Raw genomic sequence first — 18,652 nt, forward strand, 5'->3', positions numbered from 1 at the left:
TAAAACCAAAATCCTGCTGATTACTTGTTTTCTGTAAACTAGAATGTATAAAGATTTCAATTTTGTATTGATTTCAGACTGTTTTGCAGATTTTGTCACCACAAGGTATGACTGAAACAGCCAGCTAAAACTTCAAAGATTAGACAGTCAGGTGGCTACCGAGAACAGCCGCATGTGTACAATATACCTGTATTTACGAAAAAACATAGCCTTTCTGGTGTATGGGAAACAAGTTAACTCCTAGCAAAGTTTATTAAGAAAATTAGTTACCTTTTTGACAGCTTATTCAGTAACTACTCTCTCAGTATTTCACAAACTTTCCTCCCCTCACCCAGCTAGTATACTGACAAGCACTGGAAAACTGAATCAAGTAAGAAAAACAAGGAATGCAACTTCTTCATTTACAGTTAATTTTGATTTGACCACAAATTTTATAAATTGCTGGGTTTAAACAATATGCAAGTATTTGCTGACTGGAAATTATTCTATACATATTCTTTCCCCACCCGCCCATACTGTAATGTATTAAACTAGCTTTTGAAACTTGAGATGTTCTTGAAACTTGACATTTGGAAGCAGCAGGTTTTATTCCATAAGCCTGAGCTACACTTCTTAAGTATTTCCTTCAAAATTGCTCTGGAAGATGCAAAGGAAAACAATATAGGTATATTCAAAGTATCTCACCAAGTCTGAAGTAAGACTGTCTTTAAGAACTTGCTTGCCTAAACGCACAGAAACACCCTGCTGACATTCTTTATAATTTAAAGGACAACTATTACCATATAAGTTCCACCTGTTAAGTAGATATGCACAATGGATACTGTACACAGAAGACTTAGTGGCAAGAAAGACAGGAATTGTATAAGGTCTGCTATCTGCATGACTTGAAGGAACTGGAAAGAGGGAAAAGCACATTAAACTGTTAAGTGAGTTTCTACCTACCATTATCAGGAACTGGTTCCATGTCCCATGGGCTAAGCTTTTCAATTTCACCGTTGTCCCATCTGATTCACCAAGTTAAAAAAAAATAATAAAGTTATTGTGACTCAGAAGTATTCACTCCAAGCATATTTAAATCACAGCTGGTTTTAGGTATCAATAAGATACACTGTATAAACATGCATATAAACAAAAACATTAGCTAGCCATCAGCTTTCACAGTGCAAAAAATAAACATTCCTTATAATGAATTTCAAATTAAAACTGTGCTCCTGATTTTGGCTATATGCAACTTACCCAATATAAAAATCAATTCTACAAAGCCTGTATCAAGAAGTTGCAAAGAAAAATAAGCCATATATTTGGAAAAATAAGATAACATCAAGGGGAAGATACAAGAAAAAACACACAGGAGAATTTCTTTGCTAACCACAACAGTAGTTGCCCAAGTCTGGAATGTTTCAGAGAAAGGAAGAACCGTGAGTGAGGTACTTGGTATATTAACATTTCATTTTATAAGGTATGCTACATTAAGACAAATAAAAGAGTAAATATAAAATAAAGAATCTAAAGTTAAGTAAGGGCCAAGAGGAAGCCAAGGCAAGCACAGTTGATACTGATAGTAAAGTACTGATATTCACTCTGATGCTTAAGTATTAGATATGAATATCGTTTTGAGATCTCTCCAAATCCTACCACTTTTAGGAAATAGCAATGAATTTTGGTATTTCAAGGGTAGGAAATGCTGACTTGATCAGCTCAACACCCTACTGGTCCAGCTAGACTAGTAATTTGTGTCTTTGAAACTATTATTGGGAGATGCTGTTTAGGGAGAGTGTATGATCCTGGTACAAGTCCATTCTACTTGTACTTCCAGCATTCCTGGCCACTGTATTCCCTGAGGAAGGTTTGTGAATACATCCCAACCTACGTCCTTTAGGATCTGTTTTATTTTTGTACAATACCTTTTTGAACCTGCTAATCCTGTTTCCACAACCTCCTGTGTAAATACATTTCCAAAGTTCATTACCCCCAATGTTAAAAAAAAACAAACCCAAACCCTTTTAAATAAATCTCACACAAATTTTAACATGTACCTCCAGTTCTGTCATTACAGAATGTGGTGAAGAGCAATTCTCTATTCATCCTGCCTATCACCTTTATGATTTTGTCAGCTATGAAACAACCCCTTTCACCCTCCTCTTCCATCTGAAGAGTCACGTTTTTCTTAGTCTTAACCCACAAAGCATCTGGTACATACTCTTAATAATTTTAGTTGCCCTGTACCTCTCCCAAAACCATTATGTCTTCCTTTAGATGCCAAGACGTAAAATGCATCAAGACATCAGCACACCACACTGCTAGAAAGCAGTGAGCAATACTGTTTTGTCCTTGATATCCTTTCTGATTGTGGCCAACACCTTGATGGTTTTTGTAGCTGCCACTGCGCACACAGCTGGCATTTTGAGAACTCTCAATGACTGCCTCAGCATTTCTGCCTTCAGCGGAATCAACTAACAAGCTCAATATCATATAAGCATAAATAAGACCATTGTTCCCTCGGAGGTCCTACCTAATATACATCTGTTCTGACAACTGTCTGGCACTTTTTACCCATTGAGTTTTATGAGGTCCTTCTGGAAGTCCTTGCCTTTATAATAGTGGTTGACTACTACCTGAAATGACTTGTGGTATTTGGATATTTCACCGTGCAAGCCCTCCAAGAGGCTTAGAAGGACACTGAGTAAAGCTGTCCCAGCACCAGTTTGTGAGGGAGCCCACTACTACAGCCTGAAATATGATTGTTAAGAACCACTCTTTTGCACCCTATCCTTCAACCAATATGCAACACCTAGAAGTATGTGCTATAATCCTATGCAGTCTTAGTTTCTTTAACATCTCCAAGAGAAACCCTGTCAAGGGCTTCTCAACAAAAAAATCCAGATATATGCTGCCCACTTTATTCATATGCTTACTAACAGAGTCACAGAACTTCAAAAGGGGTAGAGACAGAACTTCCCTGTACAGATGAAGTGCTGTCTCTTTCCTACAGCTGAGTTCATCTTTATGCTCAACAGCATTATTTTTTATTATAGGCACATACCAGAAACTAAAGTCAAATATATCAGTCTACAGTTCACCAATTTCCCTCCAGAGCCTTTTCTGTTGGCCAGAGTTACAACAGCAATCTGCCAGTACTCTAGTACAGGGTCCAACTGTAGGACAGTTTGCAACTTTGCCAGGAGATTTGTATCAAAGTTCTTTGAATGCCTGGGTGAATGCCATCTACTTCTTATGACTTAATAAACATAGATATTTGGTCTAATAACTCCCTGGTATTTATTTCAAACAAACTGAAAATTGAGATGATCATCCTTACAATACTTTATAACTGAACTCTGCTCAGGCAGAAGCACTTCTCCGTTATTTTGGATTACCCATCAACTTAGGAAAACCTGGATCCATGCAAATTCAACCTGTTTGATATTTATGAACTAAGAGAGTTCTGAAAGCTCTGAAGATTGATCCGTTTCGTTTTCCTCTCCAGTTAATATACAATACTTCAGTTGTTGGTATTAATAAATGTATGTACTACTTCATAATATTGCATGTAAGACACCAATACAGTTTAGTACAGCTTAAGCCCCATTTAATTCTGCCTAAGCTCCATTCATACAGGTAATGCAACTTAATACTATATAAAGCTGCTTCTACACAAATACCTATTTTTGTCCAGCCAATAAAATAACGAAACATTCAACTAGCACATCTTCTATTTATGTACCATCTATACAACAGTGACGGTGACAGTTTGAGAGGATTCCTAAGTGTGTGACAACCTGGTTACCAATAAGTAATTCAGTTATGAACATTCCCTTCACTGTAGACATTCAAGACTGGCCTGGACACAACTGTTCAACCTGATCTGGGTGGACCTGGTTCAACAGGTAGTTAGACTAAATGATCTCCAGAGGTCCCTTCCAACCTTGACCATTCTGTGATAGTGTGAAGTTACATGGCAATTACTTCCCTTCACATTCAAATGTGGTTTCCCACACTCTCCATCACTGAGTGTTTTGAAGCCAACTTTCAAGGGTTGTTTCTGGTATTAAAAAAAAAAAAAAAAAAAAAAGCAGTTCTATTCTAATAAAGCTCTTTGTCTCAGACATGGCAAAGAACAATTGCAGATGCTCAAACTCAGCTGGATTAGCAAAAGCACCATAACCCAAATCCTGAGTGAAGAAGAGAGACAGCATATTGCAGTTTTTCCAAGACAGTCACAACCACTTCTGTTTATGTTGTTCTTTCCTCTGCTTAAACAGATGCAAGATGAAGTGTATTTGAAAATCTTTTTGCATCCAATGTATAAAGCATATGGATGCAAATTATGAAGCTACTGCTGCTGAATCATATGCAGATTCTTGGGCAGACATGACTTGAGAAAGAACTAATGACCCAGCCAAGTCACAAAACCTAACTATACCTGCAAAACACTCCAGACATTTTCATATACATATCTTAGGAATCTTCTCTAGAAGATAGTTAAGATAGAAGAGTCAGATTCTCTACAAAAGCAGCACAAATCTTTAAAAAGCTATTTTGAAAGTGGTCTTTAAAGAGCACTGCATTCCTTACCTACTCAATTATTGAACTAATTTCAAAGCAGCTCTAGACTTTCCTCTGTTAAAGGCTGGTCCATTAAAAACCTGAAATATCCTTTAGTGTTCACAGAAGAAAGGAGTCTAGGAAATCAGCTGTATGATTCTTTCGTAACTGGCAACTTGATTTTGAAATAGCCAAGAAAACAACCAAAACCCCCATCTAAACTTACTCCTGGTAACATAACAAAACATATGAAAGGTGTAACATGTGGAAGGTTACACATGTTCCATGGGAGCATATAAAACAGTTTGAGCTAACATAAAATTTAGTGTTTTGAAATAAGATTCAGTAGTATATACATAGTGGTATCTGGACTCAATGGAATTTAGTTTATACATGATTTTACAGAACAAGGGAAAATGTACTAGCCAGTAACTCATATATTTTTACACCTACAATACCTGCAGGAGGTATGCTTCAAGTGTACTATCCCTCATGCCTGGGACATGAGTAAGATGTCAGTAAACACCCAGCACCATTTTAGTTTGTCAAGACCCTCTTTTTATATAAGAGTCCAAATGGAAATGAAATGAGGGCAAGAAGTCAGTGTACTGATAGCCTGGATTTCAGTTTTTTGTCTGTACTTACTTTCTTATTGTGGGTGATTAAGCAACTATCAGAAAGAAAAAACAAGTATTTGCACATACTAACAGATCCTTTATGTGTGGAGCAGTCCTAGCTTTATCACTCTCAGGAACATGAAATCCTTGTGGTCAGATGATGATCTGTTGCGGAGACTTATTTGTTGTTTTGTTGATACCACTTTTATTTACAGCACATCAAGAATGCCAATTTGCTAAGTGCAGCTGTCGAAGCAAAAGTGAAAATTCACTTGCCAAAAGCATACAGGCAAGAACTTCAATCTGGAAGTTACTTACACCTTCCCACTAAGGAAAATAAATGGGATAGATGACAAGTAAAGTAGATGAGACATGGACCGAAAATATGCAGCACTATCTTGGCAGTCTTATAGAATTGTCTATTAGCTACAAGTACTTCCTCTCTTTGGGATGAGCGACAGGTTCAAAAGCCTCTGAGTGAAAAAAAACATACAAAGCTCTCCAACAATGAAACTCTGAATATCAAATATACTATAAGAGACATGGGAAGATTCTCTGGTCATGATGGAAATAGGAGTGTTATGTATCCACTGTATATTCTGCTTACAGTCCTCCCTTGCTGGGGGAATCCAAAGCAAGCAAGATCCCAGAACCATTCCAGACAGCTTGAACAGGACAAGGACAATATCCTCATTCTGAAGGCTGAGGCTCCAGAGCTATCTTTGCTCACCTTTCAAAGGACCTCTTTGTTGGTATGAAAGAAGGTGCTCAAAAATGCCACTAACATCAAACTATCATGGGGGGATAGTAGGGAGTCAGTTTTCAGAACACACCTTGGATAAAGAACGTACGAGTCCAACTGTCTTGTTACCAGTCTGACTCAGATGCTCTGGCCTTTTTGTGTTTAAGCAGTTATTTTTTTCTACTCAAATACCCTTGGTTTGCTCAATGTGCCATGTTTTGAACAAGGTACTTGATATTATATGCCTTCATCTAGGCAGTATTATCTCTGACAAGTAGACTGGTCAAAGGGATTTGTCTGTTACAGGTAACACAGGGTCACATCACTTGCCAGTTATCTAGCAGAGTATCACCCAAAGAGGAAATCAAAAGGTGAAATTGCAAGTGGGATCTACACAGTAGGGAATATGACAGAATACCAGTAGGCAGTGAAGAGACTCAAGTTCTGTCTTCACATTCATGTGTCAAGCATGAAGAGAGAGCAACGTTTGGAAACATCCTCTACAGGAGTCACAAGTGATAGCATGAGATCATCTTATACGTATACTCGCTCCTGTGGACTATAATGTGAAAGACAGTAGTGTGAGAACTTAGAGCATAAGGATCATGATGTCAGCAACAACAGAAGAGATTCAGCATGCCCCATTCAAAGCCAATTGTCAATGAGGAATAATAATTTACGTGCACTGGAAATTGCATTGCTTGCTTTATGGAAGAGATTCAACACTAGTCGTCACAAAGTGATTTGCAAAATGTGAAAGAGGTCTTATGTAAAATGTAAAAGAACTTCTTTTACCATATTACTATTCACTAAGAAGTTGCCACGAATTATTAAATGTTCATGTTGTGCTAGGTTAGCAACTTGAAGCCATTAAGCAGTGATAATACAACCAGTAAAACCATTTGACTAATTTATACTTTCTCATACCAAAGAGCCAGCTATGTAAGAGGCAACCCACACTACTACCATTAGAAGTGTAAAAGCTTTTTATACTTACTTAACACTGTAGCACTGAAAGTGACTATCTGGATACTGAGACTGATATGGTTCTTGTCCCAACACTGTTCCAAACCACCATGCATCATCAATAATGGATCGGAACCTATCGGCTAGAGCAAATAAAAGTCTGCGTAGACATTCTACCAAGAAAAGTTAATTATGCTGCTTCTACATACAATTAGAAAAACTTCTGATCAGTTTATTTCAGTTTGAAGTTCTAAATGCACTGATACGCAATAAAAGATGAGACAACTTATTGTGCCAAAAAACCTGAAGTGCTAAAATCTAAGTAAGTTTGCAACTTAGCTACAACATAAGTGAACGCTACAGTCCAATGTTTTGAAGAAAAACACATTTTGAAGATATGCGTTTTGAAGACTGTATCTTAGATCTATGTTAATCCCTCCAAAATGATTAGTTACAGCAGTTAGTAAGCTCAAATTTCTAATGGGCAAAGGGACCATACCTATCAGAGAGCAATCTCAAGTAGCATCTAGCATATTCAGCAACTAGCTAAGGACAAATTTTTGATTTCAAAATCATTTAGTCTATTCAAAAACCTAGAAAACATACTTACATGCTTGCCAGTTCCTTTGCCGTGCCTCATCATAAAACTGACGTAATATAAGGAAGTCAATAACATCTGGCATATCATGGTACCTAGATAAAAAAAATTTAAAAAATCCCTCTCGTGTGTGCCTTAGGGCTTTAGGAAGAAGCTTAAAAAAACCCGTATTTTTTTAAATACTTTTCAGAAAAATAAAGATGCACATACCTGATGGAAAAGGATTTGTCTGTATGTTTTCCAGTGGCATGATCTATAAAAGCAAGCTTGAGGCAACACAATGTGGGAGGACCAATTTCGTATCTAATTCCAACAATTTTTACTAATTCCTGGTCCTACAGGTAAGAACAAACAGTTTCAGCAATTATCACCTTCTGGACTATGCACAGAACTATTAATACAACATTAGTTAGCCAAGCACATGAATTCTACCACATGCAAAAAAAGCCAGAAATATTAAAACTGTATTTGAGATTTCAATGGAAGACAGTGTCACACTTGGCAGTTTTAACACCGGTATTTATATTCGGGCTTCCCACAGGTAACTCCAAAGACACTTTGGTAACTGAAGACATCTTCCCATATTGTTTCCATAAGGAAACAGCATGACCTCACAAATCAACATTTTGCAAACAATGTAATACAATTCTTCATTCACAGACTACTAGTGTTGAACCCACAGTATCTTCAGTGCAGACCTACCCTAAGGACTACTTTTCTCCATGGCTCCTTGTGTGGGTTCAGTTCATAAATGTTATTTCTTCTAACCGCTTCAATGTAAGCTTCATGTCCTTGTCGGAAATATATTACCTAAAAAGAAAAAAGAAACCAAAAAAAATTCACAACAACAAAGCACACAAAGAGTAAATGTTTAAATGTTTTCCTCTATTTGGAAACTATAATCATCTTAGGTAACACAAGCATTTAAAGATCTTAATCCATATACTTACCTCGTCGCCCATCTGAGGAACAAAAGGGGATCTTCGAAGAGCTGTGTCTGTTATCCAAACAGGAGGATGGCAATCATAAGACAATTCCAAGTTTACTGGCTGTGTTGCAGCATTAGCCTTCACATTTAATAGACAGCAAAATTAGATATAACAGACATATGGCTGACATGACATCGAAACAACTAAATTAATTTTAATTCAGCAGACAAAAGCTTAACTTATACAACACTAAACTACATTTCCAAAAATATATTAGCAAAGTTCCTCCAAGGCTTTGCTCAAGTTCTAACTGTATTTGTATATTAATATTAAGCATTCCTTTCCTATATGAAGATTTGAGTAAGCAAGGTCTTATTAAATACAGACCTGTATTATGCAGGTCTTAAGAGAAACACAGTTTTATAATTTAGACAGCAGTCTCAGTGCCCAATTAAAAATCTATCAAGCTGTAAGAAACTATTTGATGATGAAAAATTACGAGATATTGCACAGTAAATGTCCATATAAAAACAGTTCCAAAAATACCATTTTAAGAATACTTAGAAGGAAGTGAAAGGATGGAGAGAAAAACATACCAAAATAACCCCAAGCACTTAAAAAAATAATAATAAATGTTTGTCCCTTTATGGTGGAAAACAGCAAAAAATAACGAATTTAACTTCAAAAAGGATAATTATTTAAATTAAACAAAAATTTTAGTAACCTAAAGACAACTAATCATTGTAGCTTATGAAGAATTAAAAATTCAACCCAAATATAAATGGCCACCACAAAGACAGTGACTACCTCCCTTAAGTTTTTAAAAAAACGTTACTTAAAACCAGACAGTTTAACAGGGTATTAGTCTAGTATTCTGAACAGTTATTTAATAATCACATTTCCCCTTTGAGACCAGCAACCTTGAGAACCCATTTTATTTGAAAAGTGAAGATTACTTCCATTTGGAATGTAGATTCCTCTATACAAATCAGCAGATACCTTGCATTTGGAATAGTCCTAAATTAATGAAGGGTACACTGTATGCAGTGATACCAATATTCTTGTCCAATGGCAGGAATAATTACTTTTAACAGTTTCCTGTGAAGACGTCTAAAAACTTAAAAGAGAGAAATTTACTAAAGAGCAAGTCAAGAAATTAACTGTACCTCCTCCTGCTTTTTTGGTTTGGGTTTTTTCCTCCTTTTTCTTCTTCTTCTCTTTGGAGGAGATGATTTCCCTGCTAATACTTCATCTTCAGAAGTACTGCAATATCTGATAGCTTTCCGTCGAGAAGTCCGTACAGGAGGTTGTAAATTAATGCCTGCATCAGCGATCCAGTCAGAGTATCTACTTGAAGAATCACTGTCCATAGTGGATGGGGTCAAGGAAAATATAAAACCAAGTTGTCAATTTTTCAGAATGCTGAATTCTCTTAGACAAATATCTGTAGATCTAGATTGCTGTTGAAAGCACTATTAAAAGAACTGAAATTACTTCAACCTGTTGTAACATTCACTTAACATTTAACATGAGGGTTTTTTTAAAAAGTGCTTTGAATTACTGTGTTCCCAAAAAACTAAGTCTGGTGAATTCTAAAATCAGTAATTTTACTTAAGAAAATTGTGCAATGAAATTCTGGACCAGTTAAGAGCCCTCCCTGAAGAACACACTAGCTAAACACTACTTAAATTCTTTAAAGACAGTTCCACAAATCTCACAGGTACACATTTGCTTTTTTTTTTTAAACTATCTCTCTCAGGATTTTTCAGTTGTACTGCTATAGAATTCACAACTAAAAAGCCATAGCAAAGTGATTAGATTTATCTGTAACTTCAGTTCTAAATAAAATTATAACCTTATGAAAATTATTTTTTCCCGACCATTTTTGTAAGACCAAGCAACTGACTGTTGCTACATTATTAACAAAAAAGCAAAAAAAAATCCCAAACCAAACAAAACCCCCCACCCCTCAGTAACTCAACAGAACAAAACACACTACAAAAAACACTCCAGAAAATCTTGTTTCTCCTTGCCATCTAGCAAAAAGAAAAATATTTGAAACTACATTAAAAGACAGAAATCTTTGCTAAAATGGAATACTAAATAATGCAATATGTCAGTACAGTATAAAATGTTATTACATATGAAGCACAACAGAACTTCCATACAACTTAACTTGCCAAAATTCAAGTAAAACTCATTACAGTAGAAGCTGGGATGTGTTTGTTCGCTTTTACCTAGAACTATTACTGTTGCTTTTCTTGTCACTTCTCCACTCTTCCTCTTCATCAGACGAGCCAGAGCCCTCACTTTCTTCTGCTTCCTGAATTTCAAAATAGGGTGTCAATCCCAAACCTTCTTAAAGCACATAGTTTAATGGTTTGAAACATAAAACCCATTCTCCATTCCTGTCTGCGTATTACCAAGTTAGGAAGAAATTTGGTAAAAACAGTTGTTAAAATGGAAATGAAAGTAGTTCCCTTCTGTAGCCAATTTCAACTTACTCTGTTAACCTCAGGAGCGCACTATTAATCATTAACTTCTATATATTCACTCACTTTTTATTAGCCAGATGTGGATCCATCTGCTGTAGCAACTCTTCACAAAGCAACAATTCTATCCCCCTGCCATATGACAGTTCTACATTTTTCTAGTCTTAAGTTCAAATCATTTATCAAAGTGGAAATTGATTTTGCTTCCTTCAAATTCCAGACTTACTATGCTGTAATTAGGTCATGTCAAGTACACAATAAAATCTAGCTCACTAGAATGCAAAAGAAGAATTTAAAGACCGCACAAGGAACAGGTCAAGGAAAACTATCACATCTCCCATTCACACACAACTTATATACTGTTAGCGGCTCAGCACTTTTCTTGTGTTTTTTTTCCCCCCTCATTAGTTATGCAAGTTAGAATGAGGTGATTTTTCTGATTTTAGTATCAACCGATTGACCAAGTACTAATTAGATTTATTCATGCACATATTTAAATGCAAAACTAAATAGTCAAGATACATCAAAATATATTACAACTGAAGTCATTTGCTGATTGCTGTTCACCAATTTATTCGCATTAACTTTGTGTTTTACATGTGTTTTGTATAACTGAAATGACTAAGTATCATGTATTACTCATGTCTCAAGTTATATGTTGTCAAGCAAAAAAGAAAACAAGATTTAAACTTGCAACTTCAAGTTTGATACTGTTTGAATTAGTCTAACTGATTGTCATTTTCAGAATAACAAACGTAATAGTCTTCCCCCAAAGACCTGTTCATACCTGTGTACAGGATGGACAATACTAAGTTTTCTTTTATCCTACCATTTGTAGGATTAAAAGAAAAAAAACCCACCATTTATATCACAGCTTGGCTTCTCACAGTATTATTAGGTTTGGTATTATTAGATCTAACATCGCTGCCTCAAAAATATTTAAGTATATGCAGTGTTTACAGGACAATGCACATAACTACCTGCACTTCGTGTGCTTTGAATTTGTCAGGTGTCATCTGTCAACTCTCCTCCCATCCTATTCCCAAAATAAGGAACACTCGATTAAATCTATGCGATTATTTGTTTTGAAACACATAGGAATTCTTTATTAAGAGGCTAGGAGAAGAGTCAATTTCCAAAGAACATTATTCTTCATCTTACAAAATAATCTTACCTCCTGAACACCCCCCCCATTTTGTTCACCATTCTTCCTTAACACAGGAAGCGACTAGTCCAATACATCTGACCTTCTCTTTCCACTTCTTCCCCCCTTCCCAGCGTCAGACTATTTCCTTGTGTGAAAGGCAAAATAAATGTAGTCCAAGCAATCCTACTGCTGTCTACAGCATCTGATAACACAACAGTCAAAAGCTCCTGCTACCCACAGCAAAGTCCCATTGCACCCCAAGCCAGGACTTGGCAGAGACAAAGAGACTCCGTGGAAGAACCACATTAACAGGCTTCACATTTTCCAGTTTTAGGTCTGTGCACAAATCTGGGAAGGTTTTGCAGAGGAACAGCAAACACCTGAAATCCAAACTTCACTTTAAACCAACCTCAGCACTTACATTGTGTTTTTGTCTTGGACTGTGGATTTAGTTTAGAAGATTCTCAGAAAAAATAGTTCAGCCATTTATAAAATTACAGGAAAGATTGCCATTATTAAAGCAACAGATAACTAGGTTCGAGAAGTGCTAACAATAATGATGCTTACAGAAATACCTTCCTTGGTATAAGAGAAGGGGTTTTTTGTCAGCTTGTTTGTTTTAAGAGAAAAAAGGCACATTTACATAAACTTCACTTATTGAGGAATTCAAGTTCAATACAGAACTCTGAAATTACCTGCTCTATGAAGCCAAAGGAGTCATCTCTTTCTTCATCAGAAGACTCCAGTTGTTCAATGTTATTCCGTGTTCGGTAACTAGCGTATTTCCGTCTATGCAGTCTACGCTTAGATTGTATTAATGATGACTCAGAGTCACTCTAAATTTACATAGGAAGTGAAAAAGAAAGTTACATAAAAGCATATATGCAGCAAACTTTTATGGGGTGAAAGGGTGGCTAAAAGCACTGCTCAATATAAAAGCTGAAACAGCTTTATCACATCACATCACAGCCTGATCATGTCAAAACTCCATTCCACAAGAAGTAATTTTCCTGTAAGCCAGTACTTTTTAAATTTGCTGTTCCCAATTTAAAATCTAGTAGTTCTAAGAAATTGATCCTCATAAACTACTGTAAGCTACAGATTCATTCACATTATCTGATAAATACATTTACAGAAGCAAGAATTAACTGCCTACAACATGCAGTTCTGAGAGGACCTGAAATCCTCAACTCCCCCCAGTTAAGGGGATCATGCAGTAGAATTCTCGTGTCAAATTGTTTTGTAATGCAAGACACAGCAGAGCAGGCCACTACCTTATAAAAACAGTATAATAACAAATTTTTCCTTCTTATCGATCCATTCCAAAAAGTAGACAATGAAAAAAATCATTCAAAATGTGGTAAGTCTGAAAAAGTTGCCCCATGGACAAAACATTGGTCTTCTAAAGTAAAATGACATGGGAATTGCAATTTAGCCTACAATTCTTCAAATACAAGACCCTGAATATTCTCACTTGCACCTTAGTACCTTAGCATGGACCTGCAACAACTGTCCTTAAAACTTTTAACAGCAGTAAAACCAGAATGGCCTGAAATCAAGCCTGCCTTTTAAAATTACTAGCAAATACCTTTGATGGAAGGAGGCAAGACTAAAAGAAAAAAAAAGAATTCTAGGTATTCATAAAAATGCATCAAAACTTGTCCTGCAATAAGTGCAAGCTGAATCAGCAGAAACTTCTGAAGACCATGTCTTCTGAAATGTCTCCTTCCATTTTTTAAACCACAATTTGTCCCTAGGCACAAAATGCCCATTTTCCTAGAAGCTGCTGCATACCTTTTCCAATGACTCAAATGACTTTTTCTTCTCTGTTGCATAAAGATCTCTCTCCTCTTCCCCTTTTGCAATTCGATATTCTTCTTGCTTCCTACAAGAAAGTAATGAAAATCTAATTCTACACCTGTTTTGACAATTCTGAAAAGTTAAGTAATCCATTCTATTTAAAGATCTATTTAAAAACCCCTAACACCTGATTTCATTACATTACTAATTTCCGATGTTATTATTTTTCAGTTCCAGAGTATTCTCAATTCCTCTCATTTCCAGAGTAAAGAAGATGAATATTAAGAAAGTCTTCCTAGTAAATATCAGAACATAAACCTTTTCAACCTCATTTTTAATCCACATTTCTCCCTTGGCAATCAATCTACCTGCCAACACTGGGGAAGTTTTTTAAAAACTTCAGAGATGTGGCCATACATATGGCTGTACCATTAAAAAGAAATATTTAGCTACCTATATTAATTCTCCTTTTCACAGATGCATACTGATAGTACTTTTGAAAGCAACTGTTTTAGCATTTCAAGTGCTCAGTGCTGCTTCTGGTCATAAAACAGCACCCCCACAGTGTCTCACAAAAGCACAGTCTCTCCCAGCTCTTTCAAGAGAAAGAATTTAATCTATATCACTTTATTTTTGAAAAGGCAAGAATCCAAGTAAGCTAACTCCCTTTAAGATGACTTAAAATACTGAAATATGGGCGAATCATTCCCTAATAAAATAGAGAAACTTCCATTTATTTTTATTGAATGGACTTTACAATACAAAGCTTTTAAGCACAGCTGACCGTAACACTGAACTACTTCAATCTATACCACAGATCTCTTTTAGCTTAGGTCTAAGAGCACTAGATTTAGAAAAACCAACATGATGTGTTCTCTCTAGTCATATGTGCAGCCCCATAAGCTGCCTAAAGACCTGAGTAAACTTGGTGGTATTTCTGGTACGACAACTCTTCGTCTCCAAGCCTGAAGGTCTCGCTCAGTAGCCATCTGACTTCGTGGAGCGTTCTGATGCATCTGACGCACACCTTCAACTTGCCCACTACGTCGCAGACCAATATTGGGAGGAGACTGGATGTCAAAACTTGGCCTTCTAAAAGCTAAAATATACAAACAAAACCATTTTTTCCAGACTACACAGAATTGGAAGCTTGTTTCTTCTTACTACAACATAAAAAAAATTAACACTTTTCATATTTTAACCTCCGTAATTCTAAGTACATGACTAGTTACCACCTTCAGGAAATTATCTGTCTCATAAGAAATACAGTGAGATTACACATATACTTTTTAAAATGTAATATTTCTACTATTTCAATACAGTGAAAGGAAATGCTTTTCCAAACTATTTCAGGCAGCTCTGAGGTTAGTGAGGTTCTAAAAAGCACTTTTCCTAGAGCTAAGATTACGTAATTAAAACTACAAGGACACAGATCAGAAGAGTGCCTGGTTTAAATCTGTAAAGAAGAGGGAGGGAAACCCAGTTTGAATAGTGGTAAAATACTTTGCAGATTTTAGAGGAGAATAAATGTCACTCCTATAAATGTTACTTGAGTACTCTACGAATATTAATAAATATGGAGCACTCCAAAAGTAATACAATTAATGCTCTTTAAAAGGAAAGTGAAAAGCTCTGTTTTGTAATTTAATCACAGTAGTAGCAGTGTTTTAATGAATGAGAAGACCTTAACCAAGTATGACTATGTTAAGGGAATCTTAGTACCCAAAACATTAGAAGATAAAAACTGTTTGAAATATTTCACAGAGCATAACCAAATGGAGATAGTACAATTACCTAAGAATTTATCAGCAAGCACTAACCTCTTCTAGGTGTTCCTTCCCCATTTTGTGGGCCATTTGAAGCAGATTCTTGATCAGCTCCGTTTCTTTGATCTTGTTGTAGTTGTAATTGTCTAATCATGTCATCAAGAATGCTGGGCTCCAAGCCTTGTTCATCATGATCAACTGTTTGTTGGCCTATAACTTGTTCAACCACTTCTCCATCACCTTGCAAGTGTAATACAGATAAAATGAATGGGTTTTGTTAAATAACTATAGCAAAATGACTTAATCTCATTGTTTACATCACAGTGAGATGTGTTGTACAGCTAAACACAATGAAAACCATTCTTGAGATGATTGCAATTGCTTATTCGAAACAAGCCATTTGCAGAGTCTACAACTCAAACACAGCATGCACATGTCAGTGCCTGCAGAAAATAATTAAGACATCCATTTGAACAACAAATAGTATTTTTTTTTTGCTTTTTTAAAATCATATTTGATGTGGGACCTTTCAGCATCTATAGTGAACTTGTGTATTTACACAAGTACTTAGCACGTGAGAAAATGAAGGCATTTTTAAATCACTTATGTCACATCTACTCTGTTCCCATGCAGAATTACTATAGGTCTGGACGCAGGTCTTTAGTGATAGTGTTCTTACTTGTTGCTACATATCCCAGCTGAGGAATCAAATGTTCATCTGCACAATTCTCTCTTCCAGGCACCAATCTTTGATATTTTGTCGGATGAGGGTTTCCATCCACATCTACTAAGAAGGGAGGGGGCATGAGATGAGGTGCTTGTTGAGTCTGCTCATCTAGGACGTAATTGTTAGAGTCTCGAATAAGTGGCCGATAGTCAGTGTGGAAAAACATCTGATCAGGAATCTAGAAAGAAATGAAGGTTTTATATTTTTTTTAAAAAAAAGAGTTTTCTAAAGAACTGAAAAGAACAAGTCACACTAACATACCTAAAATCTCCTTAAAGGTTAATAGAAAGTGCAAGTTCCCAATAGAAAGAGTTATGCATAGCTACAATTAATCTGTATGGGTGTTGCAGTACTCATTTTTTAGTGCTTTTGCAGGCAACAAAATGCTTTTACAATAAACTGAGGTAGCTTAAAGCAGAAGCACTGCAAGCACTGCTTTACGCTTGAAGTTAAAAATATTTAAATCTCATTCTGTTTCATTTTTTCCCCACAAAATTAAGAAAGTTTCCTTGGTTTTCATGCAAGGAAATAATTGTCTAAATTTCAACATAAGTTCTCAAAGTAAAGTTTGTTCTTAATCATGCAGTGACCACCAGAAATTTTTTCTGCAACTGAAACAGTCTGTTAAATCCATGCAGCTGAAGGAAAATGGTTACACAAGTATTATCACAGTCTGAATCTTTGCTCCTAGCAATGATGAGCAAGATGAAGAGAATTAAGTTTCAATTTCAGCTAAGATATAGAGCAAAAAAAAACCCCCACTATTTAAAATGAGAAACACAGAATTACCATTACAAATTAAAAAAAAAAAAAAAAACTGAGGGGAAAGTGAAGAAAAGCACAGGCCAGAACTACAATTTTGAGAGCTATTTTGAAAAAACAGAAACACATGTATTTATCAAAACAAAAAGGAAACAGGCTGATAAAGTCAAAAAATATTCATCCCATGCACATTTTTAAACATTTCAAAAGCCAGTGTTGAACGATATTTATTTTTGCTTATTTTAATCAAACTCATAAAGTGATTTAGGGGTTCAATAAGGACAAGCCTAAAGAACTGCAAGTTCTAATAACTGAAATAAACCAGCAAACTATGCTTAAGATGCTACCTAATTAACCAAAAAGCACAGTTTGTAGTGCAATAAACTGTCACACATTCCACTCTTCAAACATTAAACTATTTTCAGAAATTAGAAATAAAAGTAATTTTGAGGTTGAACAATTAACATGCAAATTAGCTGACTGGAATATGAAAATGTATTCCAGAGAAGTTCTTGGGAGCGACTCCCAAGGAAATGTTAAGACACTGGTTTTTCCTGCTGTGCCGGGACCACATGCAAAAGCAAACTCAGGCATCAAGGAACTTGTTATATTTAGATCCTGTACCTACACAAAACTATTTTTTACATATGATGTTTCAGAGGAATTAGTGTAACTAATCTACTTCACTTAGAAGCTTGACTAAACAGTTTAACAGAAGTCTGAACTTACCTTTTCATAAGGCCTGCTACAGCCAAAACCAAATATCAGTAAATGTCCATGAGAATCTGTACATGCAAAATGCTGTCCATCTGGTGAAAATTTGCAGTCAAAAACAGCACCATGTCCTTGGCCTTCGATCTAGATTGAAGGAAAGAAACTAAGACTATCTGACCATTTTTTTTTTAGCAAACAATAATGCAGCACCAAAAAATAAGTACTCCGTCAAAAGCAGTCATGCACCTCTTAAATACCTCCATTAAAGCACAGATAACCTCGTTAACTCAGTTTATTTCTTTTCCCCTGGACATGTGAATTTCAGTCCCGATTCAGACAGTTTTAAAAGATGTGCTCAATGGTATGGAAACTTACTGTTACAAAAAAAAACCCCAAAACTAACCAACCAACCAACAACAAAAAACCACCAAAACCATACAGAAATGCTTTTAGAGGCTTTTTACCTGTTGTATACTGCTTAAAAGTAAACTGCAGATTTCGTTAAATCACTTCCAAGAAAAGCACAGAGACCCTTAAAGCTAAAGCCCTCACTTTGCTATTGACTGTAACCAGACCAAAAAAAAAAAATTAAAAAACTAATCTGAACAGTGGACCACAACTTAAGCCTCAGACAAAATAACCTAGTTTAAAGTGTAAATCATAAGCTGTCAAACGGAACGAATGTAATGGGAGCTCTCAAGAAGAACTGCACCAATCCACTAATTGTTATGGTAATAATATTATCGCTTACAACACAGTTGAGAACACATATATTTGTCTGTAAGACTCTTGAAATGATGGTCTAAACCAGGACCTTTCTGTCTCTTAGATGGCACCTCACCTCAAT

At 35.9% G+C, this 18,652-nt stretch overlaps 1 protein-coding gene across 4 annotated transcripts in view; it reads right to left on the reverse strand.

Annotated features, from left to right (window-relative positions):
- Positions 1–18,652, reverse strand: part of BRWD1 (bromodomain and WD repeat domain containing 1) — a 64,293-nt gene that overhangs the window by 25,560 nt on the left and 20,081 nt on the right. For 2 of the 4 annotated variants that reach the window (XM_080376607.1, XM_080376606.1), the window contains exons 16-29: positions 17,821–17,949; positions 16,282–16,507; positions 15,657–15,842; positions 14,752–14,935; positions 13,831–13,921; positions 12,732–12,872; positions 10,635–10,720; positions 9,564–9,759; positions 8,419–8,535; positions 8,171–8,278; positions 7,679–7,803; positions 7,481–7,563; positions 6,902–7,013; positions 943–1,004 (exon numbers count right to left, since the gene is read on the reverse strand). In XM_080376607.1, coding sequence (XP_080232733.1) covers positions 943–1,004; positions 6,902–7,013; positions 7,481–7,563; positions 7,679–7,803; positions 8,171–8,278; positions 8,419–8,535; positions 9,564–9,759; positions 10,635–10,720; positions 12,732–12,872; positions 13,831–13,921; positions 14,752–14,935; positions 15,657–15,842; positions 16,282–16,507; positions 17,821–17,949 — 1,846 coding nt within the window. Of the gene's footprint in view, positions 1–942; positions 1,005–6,322; positions 6,464–6,901; positions 7,014–7,480; positions 7,564–7,678; positions 7,804–8,170; positions 8,279–8,418; positions 8,536–9,563; positions 9,760–10,634; positions 10,721–11,869; positions 11,926–12,731; positions 12,873–13,830; positions 13,922–14,751; positions 14,936–15,656; positions 15,843–16,281; positions 16,508–17,820; positions 17,950–18,652 lie in introns of those variants that run through there. The other 2 variants (XR_013926225.1, XM_080376608.1) reach the window with 2 other exon arrangements.

The sequence above is a fragment of the Falco punctatus genome (assembly GCF_963210335.1).
Source record: "Falco punctatus genome assembly, chromosome: 2".
NCBI classification, from domain to species: Eukaryota; Metazoa; Chordata; class Aves; order Falconiformes; family Falconidae; genus Falco; species Falco punctatus.